At 42.4% G+C, this 23,556-nt stretch overlaps 1 protein-coding gene across 1 annotated transcript in view; it reads right to left on the bottom strand.

Moving 5' to 3' along the window:
• Nucleotides 1-21,831, bottom strand: part of LOC101922254 (opsin-5-like) — a 28,450-nt gene extending 6,619 nt beyond the window's left edge. Inside the window, exon 1 of the mRNA XM_005239211.3 lies at nt 1,806-21,831. Within this exon, the coding sequence (XP_005239268.2) occupies nt 1,806-1,878 (73 nt within the window). The 5' untranslated portion in view covers nt 1,879-21,831. The remainder of the gene's footprint in view (nt 1-1,805) is intronic.
• Between the last annotated feature and the right edge of the window lie 1,725 nt (nt 21,832-23,556).

Here is a 23,556-nt window from a genome sequence, read left to right as displayed (position 1 = left end):
GGTACAAATCTGAGACACACCCCCCCCCCCCATCCCTCATTCATTCACTTTCTGACAACATTCACTTGGCACCTCTGGATATGCCTGAAGAGTCCCCTCAGCTCTCAAGAGGCAGGTGTCTGCTCGCACAGAGATGCCTGCTGTGGCTTGGTGTGGGACCACCTGCTGACAGGCAGCAACCTGGTGAGAAGAGCACTCTCCTGCCAAATGACAGCCGCAGGCTGGAACATCCTCAGGCTTCAGGAGGCAAATGAACCTTGTTCACTTCTCTGAGAGCCCTAACCACTAGGCAAGGGGTAGGGAAGCAGCTCTTAGTTTTACCATCAGAGGTGGACATCAAGGTCCACCCTCTCTTTTGCTCTGACGGATGCTGTTCCCCTCCGTCCCACTGCCTGTGAGGCTGCTGGCTGGCGTGGGACAAAACTGCAAGAGCGGGCTAGTAATCAAATAGCAGAGAGGACTGGGGGGAGTGTTGCAGCCCATGCCCTGGCCTTGTTGCTTCCTAATGAAAACATGTTTTCAGGGGACAAATAGGCCTTCCTGCAGCCCCCAGTGAGGTGGCAAAGCTATGGATAAATACAACATGGTTTTCAGTTAAGCTCACTGCTTTGTATATGGGATGCTTGTGAGACTCCCTACATGATGTAGTGAGCCTGGCTGCCACACTGGGCTCTTGATCCAGTGCTGGAAGCTATGCCTGAAGTTTAGGTGCCTAAAAGCCCTTTAGAAGTGTGAGACTGTAGCATGGTGGCACAAGAGCAATAGCTGCAGGGGGACCTCCAGCCTCCAGCCCTTTGTTGCTGCCCCATCCCATTACCTAACTGCATCTACATATTTACATTTGTGTGAGAAAGGAGCAGGCACCCTGGCTTGGATTAGAAGAAAAACCCTTTGTTGTTTTGCAGATAGTGATTTTTCTCACCCTGAGTTGTGCTCTCTGCTGTCAGTACAACTGAGGGGACAGCACAGTGCAGTGCAGGGAAGTGTGCACGAACAGGGGTGAGATGTGAAATGCTAAAGCCCAGCATTGCCGCTCAAAGCCTCTTTACTGAAGCACATAAAAACACACACCTGTCTTTCTTAAATCCATCCCAACCAGGGTTTTCAAGTGAGCTGAAGGGAGGAAGGTACTTGCATCTTAGCAAAATTCAGTGGGACTGCAAGCCTAAACCAATTCCGCTCCTCTCCAAATCTATAATGGTAGTAAACAAATCACATGGGTACATGCAATAAACAGACAAGGAAGAAAACACTTAGCTAAAGCCATGGTGAAGCAGAAGGAGATATCCCCACTTGTATTTCACTGTTAATCTGCCTTCAGCAGGGCAAAGAGGCCATTATAAAACCAGACCTGCTATTTGGAAACCCCTTGCTATTTTATACCAGTTCACCCTACCGAGACACAGCTGCTCTTCAAGCATAATGACACCTCCTGCCCCCACCAAGGGTCAGACCAAAGCTGCTCTGCCCTGCTCAGCCTTATGAGATGGGCTGCCTCCTCTCCCAGTTCACGGGGCTGATATGCCAGGATAAGCAGCAGACAACTTATTTTGAACACTCGTGATGCCGCAAACTTGTGCTGGCAAGTCTTCAGCATCGAAACAAAAGATTGCAAACCTGAGAGTGAAGATTAATCCTGGCATTCAATGCACTCAAAAGCACTAAGGAGGGGATCCTGTGTGGAAACCGATTTTCTGTCATTTCCCTCCAGCTTCCTCTGGCTGACCGCAGCACGGATGGGGCAGCCCCCATGTGCCTGCTCCTAGGCTTCAAGCAAACAAGCAGGCTGTGAAGGCAGAACTCACCTATGATCAGAAGAAAGACCCCAGCTCCATAATCCACTATGGGGTGGAGTTTGGAAACGTATTGCTCCTCCATTGTCCTTTGTGGAAGTGGGTGAAGGTTTTAAATCAAAGGCGAAGTGACTGTAGGGGCAAAGAGACTCTTCCTCATGGTTTGCCTGCTGCAGATGTGAGCCAGGCAGTTGGGTGCTGTCAGTGTGAAGGGACCCTCCTGCTTTCTCCTCTCTCCCTCCCTCTCATGTGGCAGGGGAGAAGCCTGGAGTGAGGGAAAGGCTCCCTCCCTGGGGAGGCAGAGTGAAAGCTAGGCAGAGCCACTGCCAGAGCGATCCCGCCTGCCTGGCTGCCTGGCTGGCAGAGCATCTCTCCACCCACCCCCTCCTCTCACACCGCTCTGCTCCTTGCCTTGTCAAGAAACTTCACAATGCAAATCCCCTCAGACCGCCATCGCTGAGCAAAAACAATCGTCGTTCAACCATCAGCAGCCTTGGGAAATAAATCCAGGCTGTGGGATCAGGCAGGGGAAGGAACGTTGGGAGTTTTGTTTCCCAGCGTTATGGCTGAGTATGGGGAATACGAGGCTGGGGTGGGGGATTGCTGTGTTGAAGTGTCAGAGGAAAGCTGTTTGCTGCAGGGCTTCGGAGGGGTCACAGTCACACCACTGAAGGCAGGACTTCCAGAGCTGCGCTAGAGGATGCTCAGCCCCGAGTGCACAGCTGCAGAGCACCACAGCAGAACCAAGCTCTGAGTTCACTCCAGTGACACACCAGTGTTTTACTTGGCAAGCAACCAGAGCAACACCTCATATCCAATACCTGAGCCTAAAAATCATCATAATGCTCTCTTGGTCTTTATAAACAATGCCAAATTTTGCTCCAGCCCCCAAATACGTGTTACAGGCTTATCTATCAATTTACATATGCAGGGTTTGGGTTTGGTGCATGCAAGTTACAGCTCTGTAGTTGCAATGCCATTAACTTGACTTTTAGCCTGGGCACACTGAAGCACAGCCAGCACGTTGAAGAGCAGATATATACTACATTATTTAATTCCAGTACCTGGATATGCTAAGCTCCATTAGCATCATTCTCTGCTTGGCCTATTTTACTCTGTTCAGACATAGGGAATTTTAAGATCCCCAAGAGCATGTGTGCAATCTAAGTGGAATATAGGTGCTTCAGTATAGCAGTAGCAGCCTAAATTCTGAAATCTCTGGGAAACTGAGAGATTTTAAATGCTTTGAGTTTCACCAGAAAGCAACTCTAGCCATGCACAGGTATGCTGCCACCTCAGCTTTGCTGAATGCCTCTGTGCTTTTTCCCTGCTGAAGCTGCCTGGGATTTACACACCAGGGATCCCAGCACTGAAGACTTCGAGGAGTTTAATTCAGCAACCAAGTACACACATGCAGCCCAGGGCTCAGCAGCACTCACAGCCTTCTCAAGGCAACTTTGTCCTAAAAGCTTAGCCATCCTCTATGAAATGGAGAAATCAGTTTCCTCCTCTGTTTCACAGACTCAGGTACATGTTTTTCTTGTAAGAGGGCTTCATTCTGCAGGTTATAGATGCTTTGAGATGAGGAGAATGACATAACAGGGAGATGCTTTCCTCTCGACTTGAAGCTGGATCGCTCCACACTCAAGTCACAAGATTGGAGGGAGAAAAACCAGATGGTATCAGACTAGTGTGGTGCTGAAGGGAGTCCTTGCTCCAAAAGTTGATATATTTTGCAATGGACAGCTACGGCATTAAAAAAAAATAAATAATCCCTCTGCAGGGGTAATGGTGGTTCAGTATTGGCCACTAGCTACAGCTTCAAAGGGAATCAGTCTCACAGAGGTGCTGCTCAGGGTATAGTTATCACCTCAGAGAAACAAAATCCCTTTCTCTGGGACCATGGCCCCACATCAGGATTCCCCACTGGCAGCATGCTGGGTGTTACGCTGACACAGACACAAACCTTATTTTTAAAGGAGATTGAGTACTACCAAGAGTTAGGTGGCTTCATTAGCCCACACAATGCTCTAGTTCCCAAATCCCGCTGCTAGGAGCTAAATGTAGGCAAGATACAGAGGAGGAGAGCAGAAAGGGAATGTCTATTTTTCCATCAGAGAACAAACACTGTAGTTCATACCATTATCAGAATGGAGATTTCAGGAGATGCTACAACCTAATGATTCCCATCCTCAGAAACCACTTCCCTGCGCTAAGCTACTTCTTGACTGGGTCTGGCTTGTGTGTAGTCAGCTCAAGTGTTTCTGAAAAATTCCCCCAGCCCATCCAAGTCACTCCAAAGTCAGTAGAAGCACAAAGGAGTCTGCATGTATTCATGGCATAGATAAGTACTAGGAGATGGAACAGTTCTTCCCCAGAGCTTATAAAATTCTGATTCAGTGACAGAAATTGCTGGCCTGAAAAATCTGAACAGATAAGACAAAAAGTTTGTGAGACTGCTGTTTAAACTGGGCAGCTAGCAAAGCACAAGTTATGGGTAGAGGGGAAGAAAAAACAGGCAAAAGGGACTTTGACTCTTATCTGGGTGAAAAGAGACCAATGTTCCAAACCTTGATCCAATGAAAAGAGCACATGAAGTCCTTACAGAATCACTGAGGCTGGAAAGCACCTCTGAAGTTCATCTAGTCCAAGCCTCCTGCTCAGAAAAGGATCAGCTACAGGATTGTGCAAGGCTGTATCTGAGGGTTTGTATATCTCCAGGGATGGAGACTCCACCACAGGTGGAGCTCCTCCACTGACAACTTATTCCAGTGCCCCTTTGTGGTCTCATTCAAAGTCTCATACAGTTTTCAAATAAATATACCACCGAACCCAAGAAATCAAGCATCTACTCATTAGATGTTCAGTGCAGATGTCCTTCCCTGAATGTTCCTTGGTAGCAGATATTCAACTGAATGTGGCTGGTTGTTGCAATGCTTCTCAAGGCTTGCCTGTATAAGCAAGTATCAGTTTAGTCTAGGAAGGTAGAGTATATATGATATTAATTATAAAAGGAAGTTGTTCTATAAGAAAAGGCTAAAAAAGGAGAGATATGGTGTCTCAAAAACATGGCTAGTAATGAGAGTGAGTCTTAAATAGCTTGATCAAATCAGTGTAGTCTTTTCAAGAGAGAGAGTTTACCATTTGATCCCAATTTGGGAAGAACTGTCTGCTAGAGTCCACAAAAGACACAGTAATTCCTGTGACAGGAAGCAGAAGATTGCTGCATTCTGACAATTATACCAATATAGTGCACACAAAACCATGATATTGGTAAATTAAATAATGCCAGCACCACAAAGGTTCTGGAATTCGACTGTTCACCTTGTTAAATTCGTGGAGCAGTTGTCAGCACTGTTTTGGGCTGGGCCAGCTACAACTTTTCTAAGTCATTCCAAGGTTCAGGTCAGCTAAAATTGGCCCAGAACCATTCCCAGCAAGGTCATCAGTTTTGAAGACAAAGTGGCTCTGTTTAGTTCCCTAGTACAGATGTTGCCCGTGAGTTTTGTTCTTATCCTGGGTACACACATTTATCTAAGAAATAGATTCTCAAGGTGCAGTCATTAGATGGGAAGTAACTGTTTTAACGGATTGTTAGCACTCAGACAAAGCTTAAAATGCTGATAAAGAAAAACCTTTGGAAAGTTTCCTGATCTGTGCTACGTGATCAGCTTACCTAATGTTTCTTTTTGTCCTTTCTTGGTGAAAGCATGACAGAAGGCTCAGTTCAGGCAGCCTGATGTCACTCAAACCAAGCCAGATCTCCTGCTTTCCCACTTGTTGCATGGTCCATCCTCTCACTACTGAAATAAGGCATTCAATTTCTTCAGGCAAGCAAAGAGAAACCAGAGGCAAGATTAAAACCTTTTGCTGAGAATTTAATAACTCCCTCGAGACCCCACTGACTACATCAGAAGCCTAATCCTCTTCCAATTTTTGTGGGCACCTTAGATTACACTGTGTGGCTATTTCATGCTGGTTTAGATGGCATCTCATTTATTGTGAAACTCTGATCTTAGCATTCACATGGGGTAGGATTACATCAACAGTTCGGTTACGAAATGGAAGAAAAGAAAATAAATGATTAAAACCAGAAGAGCTGACTGATCCCAAATCCAGTGCATTATTCATATGTCGTTTAACAACAGCAAGTTGTACCCAGCATTATCTTTCTGCACGTCAGATCAATCTAGATTATCTGTTTACAAACAAAGCATGGTCAAAGTTTATACATCTTGGCAGACCCAATTTTTGGGGACCGTAGTTTAGAATTGTTTTGTGAAATTTTGCTTCAGTTTAAGAAAGTCTTCTTTAAATTAGAGAGATGGAAGAATAAAGTTGCTATGTATTCACTTCTGACAGGTTATATGAAACTTTGAATGAAAAATGAACTCACCATGAAATCATATATACATATTTGTTGTAAATATATACATATATATAAAGCAAGTTCCTATTGTTGATGTAAAGCAGGGTATGGGTTGAGTAATTACTTGATGCTACCAAGGTAGAACATCCTTCAACTTTATTCTTACTTTCCACTTGTGGGGTGTGGGGGGGAAGTATCCTTAATCTGTAGGAACAAGGGAGTTATTCTGAATTACCAGTTTGCCAGTACATGGTAGTTCAATTTGCAGAGATAAGATGTCTCAATGTTTGGAGCTCTTTCAGCTAGGAATATTGAGTTGGGTTTGGTATCATTTGTCAATCATTGATATCTCCTGATATCTAGAGAGGGCTATGAATCTATGTCCCTATCAGCACAGAATTCACGTCTCTCAAAAAGAGTCATGTGTCATTTAGAAAAGCAGAACGGCTTTGCTGTTCCAGTTTATCTCCAGCTGCTCTGTCCAGATCTTTTCTTCTGTGAAGACTCTGAGATTTCAGGCTGAGTAGAGGACTGCAAACAGTCTACTTGGGCAGTCCCTTTTGGGTGCTTTCTCCTTACTTCAAAACAAGTCTGATGCACACTAAAGTTTTTTCATTAACAAATGCCACCTTTTTCAAACTCCTTGGAGGAGATAATTTCATCATATTCTCCAGGAATTCCTACAACTTCCTACCATTTAACTATTAGGCTGTCTCTGCAGTCTTACTTTTGGAAGCTCATTTTTGAGCTGAGACCTCTAGCTGAGCTTCTAGCTTTCACCTCCATTTATGAAAACCAGAATCAGCATTTAAGTTGAATTCTCAAGAGTCTGCTCATGAAGTTTTATGTTTTCAACAACCAAATCTTGTTTAAGCTGGTATTTGCAACCTCAAGCATAGTAATTTGTAAATTGTTTTCTTCTGGATGTCTGCACTGACTTGCATGTTATTGCCTGAGGGGTTATTTACAAAGTCTAAATTTGGTCTAGGGACACCAGCCTCCCTAACTTCCCCCTACAGTAACTGAAGGTAGCTGCCCCCTTGAAGAATCCAGCTTGGATCAAGAAATTTTGCTCTTTCACTAAAAACATTTTTACATATAATACTGCTAGTTAATGCAGTCAAAGTGAGTACAGCTCTCCACCGTAGCAATTAGAGACTCACCAGGAAAACCGGACTTGCAGCTGTTATTCCAGAGTGTTTGACCCCAGAGCAGAAAATCGACCCCAAACACAAGAACACCTTGTATGCGCAGGACTGAAAGATGATTTTAAGACTTTTTATATCACCTTTATTCTTCACTTTTAAGAGCTGTTCAGTGCTACTGGCAGTTTGAGGTGAGAGTAAATAGCAGTTTAACACTAAATGAATGACCAGCGATTGAGATGTGAGGAAACAAAAACTTGTACAGCTTCCACACTAGGACTAGTAAGTATATCATGGAACTAAAGCCAGAAGCTCACATGTATTAAACAGTGATGCCATCAGCTTTTGTAGCTGGTAACCATTGATACTTATTCTGCATTGGTGAAAAAGAGAGGACAAGATGTAAGCTGTGAGAACAGTTGCATGTGGAGTAAAGCTGTGTCATGTCCCTGACAGGACAAGCCAGCTCTTTTCAACTGGGCAATAGGCTGCCCTCTGAGGGATAATTTTTTTAAATTTTTTTTTCCCCAGAGTTCACAAATATGAAATGAAAGGCACTAATTTGAGAAGCAATATGAAAACAAGACAAAGCAGAAACATAGCATGAGGTGGAAAGGGAAAGATGGTAATGCGATATGAAAAGGTTAATTCAACATCCAAGTATGAAGCGTATTATAGGTTTTTCTTTCAAAGGCGTAAGAAGACAGACACTAATTCACTGCGAGTGGAAAGGAAATGGCACCAAAGGTGCTAACATAATATGAAAACTACTATTATGTCAGGAAAAGAGACAAACAAAATGTATTGCCCGTGGTGTGGAATTTGACGATGGAAACCTGCTCACACTTAACACGGTGACAGTGTTCCCAGATCTCAGTTTAATAGTAGTATGAACAGCGCTAACCCTCTCATTTTCAAGGTTTCAAAGACAAATTCATATCCTGTTATGCTGGATATTGCATCAATAATCACGAGGGGACACTTGCTTGCAGTTCACGTAATTTTCCAACCGTTTATTCAGTAGTTTTTGGTAGCAAACTCCACTGAATTTTCCTTTCCTTTGCATTTTGGTCCTGCACTTCATGGTTCCTCTGTGTCATTAAGACCATGGGAAAAAGTCATACAACTTGTAGAATGGACCACCCAGCAGTCTACCATCACAGGAATATCATTGTGTAGTAGCTTTGTATCTTCATCCTCTGCGCACCTCTAGGCAGACTGCAATGACATGCAAGACATGCAAGAGCATGGCTAAAGGGAAGGATGAACTGGGAAGCAATGCATTGCAGCCGCTTGCACACCAAAAAGCCAGTGAACAGATTGAATCGCTTAAGACTCTACAGTTCTGTGTAACTGTAGCATGGTGGCAATGAAGACTTGACTGTCTGTGATCCTGAGCTCAGAAGTGTCCTGGAAGCAACAAAATAGAAATAATGCCACTGGGAGCCAGACATCAGAAAGGGCTCACAGTGTGTAGGGTTGGGACCATACCTGCCCAGATCCCTCCAGCAGCACTGGGAGCAGGAAGGCCAGCTCTTCAGGACTCTCCCCAGCCTCAAGACTAGTCCCAGCTCTTCTTCTCCTTTGTCTCTTTTTCATATGACCTAGTGCTGATTTGGACTCATTCCTTCCTGATTTGAATGACAAAACTCAATTCTCTCCACTTTGTCCGGGAATCATGCTGAGAGGCAGCAGTGCCCCAACAGCACAGGTGAAACTGGTCCTTCTCTTTGTTCCTTAACTTTGGTAGCAGGACTAGGATCTGGCAGAATCAAGACAGGACAAAACAGGCTGTTTGTCATGCAGGGTCCTATGGAATGGCAAATACTAGAGGGCCCTTTTGAACATAGGCATGAGGACAATAAAACCCACCCAGTGCTGCCTCTGGTAGATTCCATTGATTGCATTCTTGCTTGTGTTGGTGTTGCATGTTCCACTGAAGGACGGAAAGGGGAATTTGTTTTGAGGAGAGTTTGTTAGATTTATTTAAAGGTAGTCAGAGGAAAGGCTTACCAGAGTAGGAGATGAGATCAAGGTATTTTTAATACTTTTGGGGACAGAGCTGAAGTATATACTGATATTCTTTAACCAAATGGTGCAACCTAGTTGTGTTTACACCATGGTGTCTCTGGACACTCTGGGTTTACAAACACTGCCTGCAGAACTGAAGCTCCAAGGCTTCAAAGGCAGGAATACAGCAGACCAGGAGTGTGACACCAAAGCAAACATGGCTGTTTATCCAGCTACTGCAGACTGACAGTGGATTAGGGTTCAAGTGTGCAGTCATATGGCACTAGAGATGAACTTGATGGTACTGCTCTGGCCCTGCTATTGCCTACTGTGTGATACTCATTAAGTCACTTTTTTCTTCTTTCTGCCTCTGAGTTATTCACTGAGATCGTACATTTTTCAAGGTCTGACTGATCTCCTACTATTTCTGCTCAGTGTCTGGTAACAATGCAGTGCCATTACCGGCTTGTGCCTCTCAGCACCATTGTGATACAACAATAGTTTTAAGAAGGAGGCCAATTTTCTTTCATATTAGGATTTGGGTAATTTTACTCTTACTAATTTATAAAGGGACCCACACTGGGAATTCAGAAATGCCAGGATTACAACTTATTATTTAGAGACACTTGGAAGAGAAAAATAGCTGAGAGACTGAATCCCATAAAAATATGCTGGAAAATATGAGTGGAAATTCATGGAGATGCTTCTCTTGGATGGAAAAGAACAGGTTTCCTTGTTCAATCTGAAACACAATGTTTAATGGAGAAAGAAAACAGAAAGACTGGGAAACAGACACAACAGAGACTTGATGATAACAAATCTCTTATTAGGTAGAATGGGGAAGACAAAACTTCTGTTCCACAATAAGCTGTGGTGGCACCAACAGTACCTTTTAAATGACTCTGTTAAGGACAGCATTCAGTGTAGCTGCCTGCCTGGCAACTACTAATGCAACAATGCACTGCTAAGGCAACATCCCTGGACCTTAACTTCATGTGAAAGACATTGCTTGGCTGAGTGTGTTTAAGGGTGCTGAGCAGCAGGGATGGCACCAGAAGCCTCATGTCAAGACCCTCTGTTGTTTTCATGGTCTTTATCAAATTTGCAAAATCACGTTCAGGTCTCTTTTTCAGCCTTCAGATTGTATTTATGTGAGTGAGAGAAGTCACAGGTATTCTGTCTTGAGTTCCTTTCCGTGGCCTTTTGACCATTTCAGCCAAGTAGTGCTTAATCCTCACTATACAAGTGCCAGGCTTCAAGCTGGCTGTGAAAATGGCACAGAGTGGAACTGTGAGACAAAGAAGAGAAACTACCATACTACTTTCTTGATATTATTAGATATTAGGCACTAACATTTTAATTGCTTGAGTTTTCCAAGTTAACTGAGTTGCAGCTACATGTTGCTTTCAGGCAGCACATCCCACACCTCTGCACTGAAAGGTGCTTTAGGGTTTACTTCCTAGCACTTCACCCCTTTGCAGTGGTGAGAAATGTCGTTTTCAGGGGTATAAGAATCATCAGATGGTTTGGGTTGGAAGGGACTTTAAAAATCAAGTAGTTCCAAACCCCCTGCCGTGGGCAGGGACATCTTCCACTAGACCAGGTTGCCTAAAGCCCCATCCAACCTGGTCTTGAGCACTGCCAGGGATGGGGCAGCCACAGCTGCTCTGGGCAGCCTGTGCCAGTGACTCACACCCTCACAGCAAAGCATTCCTTCCTGATATCTAATCTAAATCTACCCTCTTTCAGATTAAAGCCATCCCATCTTGTCCTATCACTCCATGCCCTTGCAACAAGTCCCTCTCCAGCTTCCTTGCAGGCCCCCTTTAGGTACTGGCAGGCAGCTATAAGGTCTCCCCAGGGCCCTCTCTTCTGGTTGAGCAACCCCAGCTCTCTCAGCCTGTCTTCGTAGGAGAAGTGCTCCAGCCCTCTGATCATCTTTGTGGCTTCCTCTGGACTTGCTCCAACACCTCTGTGCCCTTCTTATGTTGGGGGCCCCAGAGCTGGATGCAGTACTGCAGGGAGGTCTCATGACAGTGGAGTAGAAGAGATCATCTAAGTTGCAGAAAATAATTCCCACAAGTGTTAATAACTTGCAGTCAGGTGCTGCACTCATTGCTCTTGATACTTGACAGAAAACAAAAGTGGGATCAGGGGATAAGTAAATAATTTAGTGGATATTTCCTGTATTTGCACAGAGAAACTTTCAGCTATTTCCTCCGTGTTTAAAAATGGCTCAGCTATGCTTTGCTAACATGGAGTTGTCCCTCTGATTACCTTCCAAGGGCCACTCTGCAGTTAAAAACTAGTAAGAAGATAAAAGTCCTTCAAAAAGCTATGCATCACTGCAGTGTTCTGCATCTCCAGGTATGTATGACACAAATTCCTCCGCTGCTTAAGTAATCTGTACATTGGAAAATATAGTCTCACTTTTAAGACACTGGCTCAGATAATTCTGTAATAGACCATGTTTAAAAACAGCAATTGTGAATACTTTCTGCACTCAATTACACTGAAAAAACAGAGATGAACCTAGCCTCAGAAAAAAACCACCAAACAGTCTTGTGGTAAGGGCCCTGGGGAGTGCTGAGTTCAGTTCCTTCCCTTGCCACAGCCTTCCTGTCTGCTTTTCGGCAAGTGATTAAATCTTTCTGTGCCTTAATGCCCCAAAATTAAACTATGGATATCAACAAAGCTTTCTTCTTCTTCTTCATTACATTCCTTAAATTGCTAGCACGCTTCGTGGCAGAGTTCTGGCCTGTGCAAAATCAGCATTCCCTCAGGCAATGTCTGGACATGATTCAAAGGCTATCAGTATGCCAGGGACCATTCCTGGTGGGCAGTTTCCCTCCTGTGTTGGGATGCAAGAAGGTTTAGGCAGGTAGATCCAAGCTGTGCTACGCCACCTGCCCTGCTGCTCAGAGCACAGCTAATGGCTTGTTTTACTCACATAAGCACAGAGCCTGGGAGCCAAAGGGGCTTGTTGATGTGGTCTTGTTGAACTCACATCAGTGCATGGGGGCAAAGCCCCATGACCCACTTGGGCTTATCTGGAAGTAGAGATGCTTGTCATTTGGATAATCCTTCCCCAAGAGCATTTTCTATTCAGTCTGTATTGCAAACATGTTTGTTTGTTTGTTTGTTTGCAGGCTCCACCTCCTCATTAGGAGAGAATCTCTGTATTCATTCAGAAGGAAAAATTCTAGGCCATCTTTATCCATTACAGTTATTTAGAAAAACTCTGGCAGCCTGAATACAGCAGACACAAAAACGATGAGGTAAATAAAGAACCATAATTATGAAGCTTTTTTTTACTTATCATTTCCGTGTTACTGACTTGTGACCATTTTAATGCGTGGAGTTGACAGGATAATATTAATCTATTTTTGCCTGTAACTGGATATATTAAAATATTTGTCTGTCATGTACTTAAATGGATTTTATAACCCTAACATTAGAAGCAAAACTTATTTATCAGCTTGTAACTGAATATATTAAAAACTGTCACATGTACTTTAGTGGATTTTATTATCCTAATATTAGAAAAAAATCTATTTCAGCTAAACAAAACCATTTAGAAATTTCAAATCTAGTTTAGACTGGTCATCCAGACTTCTAGAGTCGATGGTGAAAGACAGGCGTTCTTGGTGGAGAAATTATGCACCTTATCTGAATGAGACCGGTTGCCATTTGGAAGTGCGTTTTGACATTACAGGGAGCACAGAGAGGTGTCTTAAGCAAACCATTTGGTTTGTGGTGGTTGGATTTGCTTGAATTAAATCCTGTCCTGACAGACTTAATCCAGGCAACACAAGAAACCTATAAGGAAGGATGAACTGGAACCCAGGTGTCTCAGATATTGAGTTAAGGCTTTAAACTTTGCGTATATTCTCCTTGTTTCCATTACTACTAAAATCTGAAATTCCTCAGACCATGCAACAGCCATGAATCCTGCTTGCTATTTAAAATGAAAAAGTATTTTAGCCACCCAACTTTAATATTATTTTCGCAAAGTTTTTAAATTACCAGTTTTTTCCTGTAGAAATACAATTAGGACAATGATGTTATCAGTACTTGAATGATCCTAGTTTGACTAAGTCCTATCATACTGACCTGGATATATGGGGGAACATGAGTTTGCTACTTTGTTGGTACCTGTAAAGCTCGTAAGGCAATAGTATGTCCTCTGAGGTATTCTCTAGGCACAAAAGAGTAATCTCTCCCAGAAACTGAAAAGGAACATTGTAGCAGTGGGGTGAGTAAAAGTATAAGTATTGCAAAAGCACCCACAATGCCACAAAAATAAGACAAATCCTTAAACCCTCATGTTTTCTCTCCAAAGTCCTCACTTGCCCCAAAAGCTATAATGTCCTTTCGTGTTAGTTACTGTTAATTAATGAAGTTTCAAACTTCAGTAATACAGTTCAATAATGTATCTCCTCTTATCAGTTCTCCCTTAAATAAGCAACACCTCTGCCTGTCTGGGAGGGAGGAAGAACATGCAGTTTTATCCCAAAAGTTTTGTCTACCTTGAATTCTTACCAAAGGTACTTTCAGTCCCCTCATCACCAGAGGTAGGTTGTTTAATCCACCAGACCTGCTAGCGAGATATAGGCTTCAAGATGGTCAAATGGTGTAAGGATAGAGATTGTATGTCATGGAAACAGTTATTGACAGATTCACATTCTGGTTACAGTCCTGTAAATGTTAGTTACCCACAGGTACCCATTACAGCACAGTCAGAGACAGGAACCCTCCACATGAAACATCATCCCACCTCCCTTCAGCTGGAGGTAACCTGCCCTTCATAGATCATAACAGGAACCTATATAATCAGTTTAAAATAGACTCCTTCACTTACTCCTGTCTCTGGTGGGCCAGCTGATCAGACTGCTGTGGCTCTTTGAGGAAGGAGGTTAACACCCAGATTGGATGGGGAAGCTGTTCTTTGTAAACCACAGACCAGTGGCAGCCTTGGATCAGATGGACAAAGGGAATAAGTATTGGTTGCTGTGATAATGAAGACTGTGGAGATCAACCAAGCCAGAGGAGACTCAGGCACCAAGGGAAGGGATTCTTGTGCTAACGTATACTAACAGGACAGCATATACACAGCACTTACAACTGAGTGAGCCCCCATATTAGTCTATGACTCACTTTGTTCTGCCAGCACTGCTGCAAGAGTGGCAACCTTTGGCAAAACATTAATAATAAAAAACAGAAGAATGATGTTATCTTAAATTGTGGCACCCAGCTGCTAAATTAATGTATGCCGAAATCCCAGGGTTTGCAAAGCCTGCTGAAGCCAGTGGAAAGATTCCCCTTGACCTCAGTGGGCTGTGAATCATTCTCAAATGAAAATGGAGCTCCAGTTCTAGTTGCTGTTCTCATCTCCATGCAGATTAGTTTCGGGACAGATCCCATATCAGCCATGATGTTGGTAAAACTATTTGCTGCTGATAAGGTGAAGCATATCCTCATTGTACTCTGAAGTGAGGATGGGATGAGTTCATGTAATCCTGTTAGACATCTACATCTAAGTTAATTACCCTCTGCTTCTCTGGTACTCAATGGAGAGAAGTCAGCATTTCATCTGTAACTCATCACTCCAAAATGGACATCTAAAATAGGTCAGATGACTCATACTCTAAATGCCTGTTTCTTCCCATTGACAATAAAGGGAGCCTGAGGTAATTTTCTCAGATTCAGACATTGACATGTGGTCAGAAGAATTTCTCTCCAAGCATCTTCATTAGACAAGCTTCAAAAATGTTGTTTTTATATCTGATTGCTAAATCAAACAGCTCAGTCAACACAAGATCCTAGTGGAGACAGGTTCAGGTAAACGCAGGTGGCTTGGAGTTGTCTTGCATTAACTACAGGGCTTTGCCTCAGCAGGATTTGATATTAACAGCTTTAAAATATACTAAGTTTTTCGGTGACAAGATGGCCTTCGATGTGCCCTGATCTGGTTACGTGTTCTGGGTGACAGGTTCAAAATGGTCTCAGGTATATTCCAAAACAATAACGGAATGGACATGCCACTTCAAATTATTGCTATTACTTTGTCCTCAGCAAGCCCTCATCCCACTGGTGAACAGGACAGCATGAAATTCAGCACCAAATTCAAACCTAAATGTGCATGTCTACCACACAATCCAGGCTGTCCCATTGTACTTACTGGAGAACTAGTCAACAGAAGCAATAGAGACTGGAAAGTAATTCACCTGCCTAAATGTAGGTATCTACTTTAGAGTGACTTGGACTACAATCCAGGCTCTGTTTGCTGTAGGAAATCCCTCTCCAAACCAGGAATTTGGCCACCAGCTCCAGCGTAGTCACTACACAAAGAAAGTAGCTAAAATTAGGTAACTGTAGTTTAATCCCGTCCCCTGGAAACTGCTCACTTGGTTGCCCAGTAATAACATCGTTACCTGGACCATATCCTGACAGGATAGAGAGTGATGAGATGTGCCATATCCTGGACCACTAGAACTGTTATGTCAGGAGATGATGAACTAGTACATAGATAAAAAGAATCCAAAATAAGCTTTGAAGTAACAATTTCATTCTGAAGTAAAGTTTTCTATAACATATAACATAACATTAAATATATGTTTCTTTAAAGCAGCACTTTTCTAAAGGGACAGGAAATTTTTTATACTTGTGGTTTTGCTCATACTGGAAATGAAAATATACAGTGAAACTTCGACATTTGCCATGAAATGGAAACACTGAGTTTCAGACAGCTCAAGTAAATTCAATAAAGCCCTGCAAAGACAAAGTGTACAATATCTTTAGCACAACCAAAACCATAAACTGCCTCCACAAGGGGACATGTAAGTATGACTGCCAGTCTTTGTTCTGTCGGTCTGATCCCTTCCACCAGATGTTTCTTGGATGATAGTCCAGACACACCAATATAAAGCTTCTCACGAAATTACCCAAAACATAATAAGAGTCCTTGTGTATTTGAAAAGCTCTATTCAGAAACACAGCTTCTAACTTGGCACTTACCCTCAAAATATTCACGATTGTCAGCAGCTATTAAAAACAATAATAACAATGGCTATTTCCATAATAGCTGTATTTTGAAATCTCAGAGCACTTTGTGAACTTAAGAGACTTATCTGAGATGTACAGACTCATATCATCTATTAGGGAATGCAGCTCCCTCTGGGGCATGAACTGGACTTCTGTTCTCAAAAATTCTACAAAGAAATACAGATAAGGCATGAATACAGATTTCTGAAAATTGAGCCCAGTTTGGATTTTCAGGTAGGCTGAGTAAGTTTTGCTGTCAGGCTCTGCCTGGAAACTATACTTAACCTTAGAAAGAGGGGAATGATTTCTTTTTTAATGAGCAGCAGTACGTAGAATTTCTCTTTTGCACTAGAGAGATGGCATAAGGTTTCAAGTACTATAATAGTAGACAAGGGAACTGGTGCAAGGAGATAGCATGGGCTGCAGAATTGTCACAGCAATAAATAACATTAACTGTCTTTTGGGTTCCCATTGATACAGCACTGAGATGGCACCTGGGACACTAGGACTGTGTTCCAGCTTTCTGTTTAGGCAAGAGAGTCCTTTGTGTTGTTTTTTTTTTTTTATCTCTAAAATGAGATCTCTCCTTTGTAATATCTTTTGAGAAGCCTGTCTTAATACATATATGGTTTGTTTTGTTTCTGAGTAAACCACAACTACTCAAGTAACTTTAGCTAGGGAGAAGTCTGTCAGTGTGAACCTTTCCACTTCTGGAATATGTGCTAAATGCAGGCACAGCAAATGATGTTCTGGAAAAAAAACAAATGCTGTTTTTGTCTGCCAGGAAAAGAATGAAGTGTCTTCCTATAGCAGGTCACAGGTTGGTGTCTGCGGAATCACCAGCTAGTGGCTTGGGACAGTTTAGAGAAATCATGTGTGCCAAATAAGTTTCTTCCTACTCCCTCTCCTTGGAAAACTCTTTCAATTGAGCATTATATGAACTATATTTGTCAGAGCAATGCTTGCTTGTGGGCCTCATCTGGGCTTAACTACAACATAGCCATGGCAAATGTAATGCCTTTTGACTGATAAGTCACCTTAGTAATCATCCTACTCTAATGACAAGTCCATGCCACTCGGTGAATGCCTCAATCACATCTAACATGCTGTGTAATTGTCACTTATTCAAAACAAAATGATGGGGAAAAAAAGACTATTTTGTATTTGCATTAACGGAGTTTGCTTGAAGCTAGACTTGGTACTCTGCAATGTGCGGAGGGAAATCAACTATGGAGAGAAATTTTTTATCACATAAAATGCCCCAGTGTTTTTCCATTATTAAAAGTAACCTAACTATTTTAGGATGGAATGATCTAAGGTGGAAGGAACATACAAAAATAGGCTAGGAGGGACCTGATGTGTTTAGCTGAGGAAAAGGTTGCAAATATGAAAAGCTTTGGCTTCTTTTCCCTAATTTTCCATAATTTTAAATCCTGACAGCATGAATAATATAGTTGATTTTTGCTATGATTATAAAGCAGCTGCAGAATATATACCAACGTTGAAAAACAGCTGAAAAACCATTTATGTAGTTTGTTTTCAATTGAGACACCCCTCCCAATTGCAGAAAAGTAACCAAGGTGACTATAATTCCATAAGCTGCATCTGATCAGCATATAGTTCAGGTTTTGGAGGGATTTTTAAAGAAATCTTCTGAAACAAACAAACAAAAAGAAGTTATTCATATGTTATAGTCAGAAAAAATATCTTTTTATGTAGTCAAATGAAATATCCTTTTGGCAGCCCATAACAGAAATCCTAACTGAGGTTTCTTCCTCTTCATGTACCAATTTAGTCTCTCTTGCTGATGACTTTAGTGATTAGTGGACTAAATTTGCAGACAGAAGCTTCTCAGGAAGTTACAAAGGTACATTTGGAAGGGAGTCATCTAAAGTAGTTTCTCTGGTCATTCCCTCTGTTTCTCTGTCTTGGGAAATTATCCTTGGCCCATGTTAACTCCTGAACTCCGTATGGAAATCTCTTAGGAAAGTTTTAGTTTGCCTGGATCCAAGCCAGGCCAGTACTTTGTTGACAGTATAGATGGATTGAGTTCTGCTGCCTTGTGCAGGTGTCTGTCACTGTTTAATTTGTTGGTGTAGCCTGGCAGAGACAGAGATGGATAGATAACTTCCAAATGGCAACTGGGATCTAGCCACCCAGTTTTGGAGGGTAAGAGAAATTTACAATAGGGCGTGACCAGATGACACCAAAAGGCCTCCAAACAGCAAAAAAGGACTGCCACATGCAAAAAACATGTCAAGAACCAGCTAAACGATCAAGTAATATCCAGTCAAAAGAAGCAGAACGTTCTCCATTTTGAGTGAGGTGCCCTAGCCATTGAGTTCAGTTTATCATGCTTTCAGGTTGGTTTTCAATTCTTGTGCCTGTGAAGAAACTTTTCCATAAAAAAATCATGTGTAGTTTATTTGATCTGGTGTGGATGTTTTATTTGAGGTTATTTTAAGTCCATTAAGGAATACACCAAAACTAAATAAAGAAGCTTTTTACTGTTATTCATGTTCAGCCAACTGAATTGAGCTTGTAGCCAATATTATCAATGGAGTCTAGAGAGGGATTAGCTGACCAAATGTAGCAGGTAGACTGCATTGTCTAACTAAAGGTGTTGACCCATCTGAGATGCCCTGATTTATCTTGCCTGGTCTACAGATGGTCTTCCAGAAGGGCTCATTTTCCCCTTGTATCTGTCATACCTGCCAGCTGCCACAGATATCTCATATGCCCTATGAACCTCAAATGGTTCTAGACACCCATGTTTAGGCAACTGAACAATGTCTGTAGTGGCTCATCAGCTTAATTGCTCCCCAGGGTCTGCCTTCTATAATGGGAGCTTAGACATTTGCTCCACCTGTAGACACATGTGGTGAAGGTCTCTTAATCTGTAGCTCAGTGTAATTTTAAAGACTTGTGTCAGTTCATAGATGGCCTTCTAGCACTGTTTTAAATGCTTTGTGATATGCGTGACATTTTCACGGGGCTGGCCAATATGACACAATTACGATACCTGCTCCTTCTAGACCAGCATCAGAAGAACCAATCGGGTAGGCTAAGGTTTCCCAGTCAGCCAAAGGCACCTACCTATGTGCAGGTAACTGCACTGAGCTTCATGTCTTGATCATACCCTGTCCACCAACAAAGCTGGTTGCTTCTTGTCTGCGCAACATGTATTTTAGTCTTACATGCTTCACTGAAGAAAACTTCACACAGATGGTAAATCATTAAATTCCTTCCATTAAGCAAACATACTTTCCTTCAGCTGCGGGTTACCCAGCAACAGACAATTTGGCAGCAATAGACTTATTTTTATGATTAACCTTGTCAATCCACAGGCACTTGCTTTCCCAAACAGCTGACCTTTTCCTACAATATTATTTTTGACAAGTGATGGCTCATTACTCTCCGTTAAACTGTCAGTATTTTAATGTTCAGTTTTCAAATTATTATCAAAGGTGGAGGCACCAATATCCTATATTAAGATTTCCTCACATTTTCCACAATGAAGCCTTGCTATGCTGGAACTTTCAAGCTGAAATTTCCTTTGCCACATTTGTTTCACATGGATATTTTTTCAGAAAGGTTCAATAAAAAAAATAAATCAGTCATTTCCAAGACCAATGTTAAGAAATATTTTTTGTATGGAAAATAATACAAATAATCAGTCATACACTATTGCTGAAAAGCTCTAGCATTTCTGTGCTTTGATGCAGGAATCTGAACTCGAGCCATACATATAACCCTGGGACAATGTTGTGTCTTTGGCTGTTCTCATTATGTTCTTCCAAACACAATACAGCTCTGAGCCCCTCCAAAAATCAGTTTATACATGCTCAGGAGAGACTTAGTTTGACAGCTGTATTGTCCAGTGTGCTGGCATTCCTCCCAGCACACTCCTTTTTCCACCACCTCTTGCATCATTAGGCCCATCCACCCTGGAGTCACTGAGGCTGAGCAAGGCCTTCCCTGTAAAGATTTCTCCAAGAAGCTGCAGGTCACCAGAGTGCTGGAGAGAGATACAGTGAACAGAAGGAATTGCTGGAGCCCCTACCATGCAAAGAAAGTTGTGAACTGAAGCAAATTAAGATTTCTGAAAAATTATGATAAGCCTGGGTGTCAAAAGATTTTGGAGAGAAAGAACAAGGCAAGAGAGCAGAAAGATGAGAATCTGGGGAATGCAAAAAGAAAACTGGCAGGTAGGAAAAAGGGACAGAAAACTATAAAAGAATAGAAATAACAGCAGAGGGAAGAACAGATTCTGCAATGTTTCTTGCAGAACATGGGCAAGAGATGAAGGGAAGTGGATGGCTTATATGTTTTACCATTAAAACACAAAACCTCCAGGACTCCCTCTCTTCTAGGGAAACAGCTGTGACCAGGACTGCAGGACAGAAATATTTGGTATCATCTCTTGTTCCTCTCTTAAACTGCAACAAACCCCACAACCCAGAATTTTTGGCTAATTGTTCAGACCAAAACTGAAACAGAACAAGGTCTTAAAAAAAAAAAGGATTTGTCAGGATGGGTTTGGTACAATGCTCTGGGTGATGCTCTGTTTGTGTTGAGAAAGGAATGTACTCTGAATAATTAGAAAAGGTTCCACTGACAATGTTAAAGGAATGTGCTCTGAATAATTAGAAAAGATAAGGTGGGCACCTGAAGGAGATAAGGAGACCATTCAGTCAGGAAATCGTTTAACAAAGAAAATTGAAACGTCTATTCCACCTCGATCCCACCTATTATGAATGGAATGACTTGGTGTCAAAATCAAATGAATATGTATGTAAAAGATGTTGTAACCTCTCATGAAAACTGTATAAATCACCTAACTTTTCACTGAAAACTTTGGAGCTAGTTGGTCCGGTGTGAATCGGGTAGCTCCCCAACGTTGCATGAAATAAATACCTTTGCTGCTTAAAGACAAAATTAGTCTCTGAACAGTTACTTTGTGCCGTTTTGGCATCAAAACAGGAAACAACATTTAGGTTTTAGTGTGTTACGAGCTCTTTCTGCATACCTTCAAGAACAGCAGCTTTGGTATCAGACTGGTCTCCAAGTGTGGCTTTATAAAAAGCAGTTCTTTGATTCAGAACTTCTCAGTCCTTGCTGGCAGGCATTCTCCATCTTTCACATCAGAAAGGCACAAGAGAACTGCAGGGAAAGCAAAAGAGCAAATTCAGAAGAATGGACTATGCTCAATTTAGCAGAGAAAGGGCTGTGTATTTCCAGGTTTTCCTGAATTCTACCTTGGATATTTTTGCCTCCTGATTTAGGGAAATGCTGTGTATGACAATAAACCAAACTCTGTTTCCAATTACCAAGAGCTGCAAACACTTGCATAATAGCACTGCACTGTTCTCTTAAAGCAATGTGAAGAACTTGAAACACTTTGCAAACAACAGTGATTTACACAAACCTGGAGAAAAATGAAGAGGGGAAATCAAATTTCCTGGCTCCTATGCCCTAACCATAAAACCAAATTTCTTCCCCAGTCTCACAGTTTTAACAAGCTCAAGGTGAACTTAATGACAAGGAGATCAGCTTGGGGCAGAAAGTATTTAAAAGAGGAGTGCACTGCGGACTTTCTGTGACTGTCTCAATCCCCAGCTGCACCTCTCTGTGGGCATTTGTTGCTAGAAGGCTCTGTCCCAAAGTGTTGCTCAGCTCTTTGTCAATGACTAGCTCCTCACTGATGTGTTCTCTTCCCTCTGGAACATACTTTAGTGAAGCTGTTTGGAAAAAAAAGAGTTGGCAGCAGTGTGAAAAACAACCCAGCAGGTTGTACAATAAAAGAAGCCATCTAGTTACTAAGTCTTGGTCTGTTATTGCAACATCCTGGCTCTTAAAAAGCTCTCAGTCATTGTAGATCATAGTCCTAATGCAGCTGATATTGTGCTGACCAACCCTCCTAGAGATATTTTTCCTCTTTATGTTAGCTGATTAATGATTTCATTTCCAACTCATCCAGCCTGCTTCTATGCTATTCCAGCTGGATCTGTATTCAGTTACCTCTTCTCCTGCTCTAATTGCCAAACTGTAACTGCTCTTACATTATCTTCCTAGGAAACTTTCTCTGACTCCCCCTAGTCTAAAAGTGACATTATATTTTACCCCTGGAGCTTCAGGCTTTTTGCTCAACTACAATATTTCCAGCTTGACTTTTTGTTACATGCCAAACCCCCAAAGGTTTAGCTGAAATTACTAATGACCACTATGAGCAGTGGATGTCTATGGCCAGATGACAATCTGAAAGCATCTATAGGTGACCATATTTGTCCTGAGGTTTTAAACAGTACATTGTAATGCCTAGTAACGGACTTGTGTTGCCATCTGCCAGCATTTACAAATGGCAGGTTCTGCTGGTATCTGTGTGAGTGATAATGACACACAGCCACTAATAGAAATGGAATCAGGAGCATGAAATACAAAGTGGCATGTGCAACTGCTGCAATAATAGTATTTATACAGGAGCAGCACTTAGAGACTGTGGTCACTGTACTCCACTAAGCAAGGTCCTATGCAAACAGATACTTATGGAGAGGGCCACATGTACTCCATTTTAGTCTAGTAGCCAAAGATTGCAGATTAGGAGTGTAATTTCCATGGATTTCTCCCATAATCAAGAAAGACACACTCTAAAAGTGATAAAAGTACCTCACCTCTGCTCTCACTGTACAGCCATGGGTTTCAACCTTCTTCAGCCTGCAATAGTCTTAATGCTCTCTCTTGGAGGTACAGAGCCCTGGCTGGCAAACTGAAGCATAAGACCTTATGAAACTACTCTCACAGGCCCTTCCAACGTACAGCATTAGAGGCATGAGGATAAAAAACCCCACTGCTCTAGAAGCAGCTTGGGGTGACTGCACTCTCAAGTTAGGCATTTCAGGCCAATGCCTTCATAGAATCATTGAATGGGTTGGGTTGGAAGGGACCTTTAAAGATCATCTCGTTCCCACCCACCCCCACCCCCCGGCCACGGGCAGGGTCCCCTCCCCCCAGCCCAGGCTGCCCCCAGCCCCGTCCAGCCTGGCCTTGAGCCCTGCCAGGGATGGGGCACCCACAGCTGCTCTGGGCAGCCTGGGCCAGCGCCTCGCCGCCCTCACAGGGAAGAATTCCTTCCTAATATCTAATCTAAATTTACCCTCTTTTAGTTTAAAACCATTCCCCCTTGTCCTATCACTAC

Source organism: Falco peregrinus, chromosome 7 (genome assembly GCF_023634155.1).
Source record: "Falco peregrinus isolate bFalPer1 chromosome 7, bFalPer1.pri, whole genome shotgun sequence".
Classification (NCBI taxonomy): Eukaryota; Metazoa; Chordata; class Aves; order Falconiformes; family Falconidae; genus Falco; species Falco peregrinus.
Note: the sequence above shows the minus strand (reverse complement) of the source record. Positions and strands in the feature narration are given on the sequence as shown.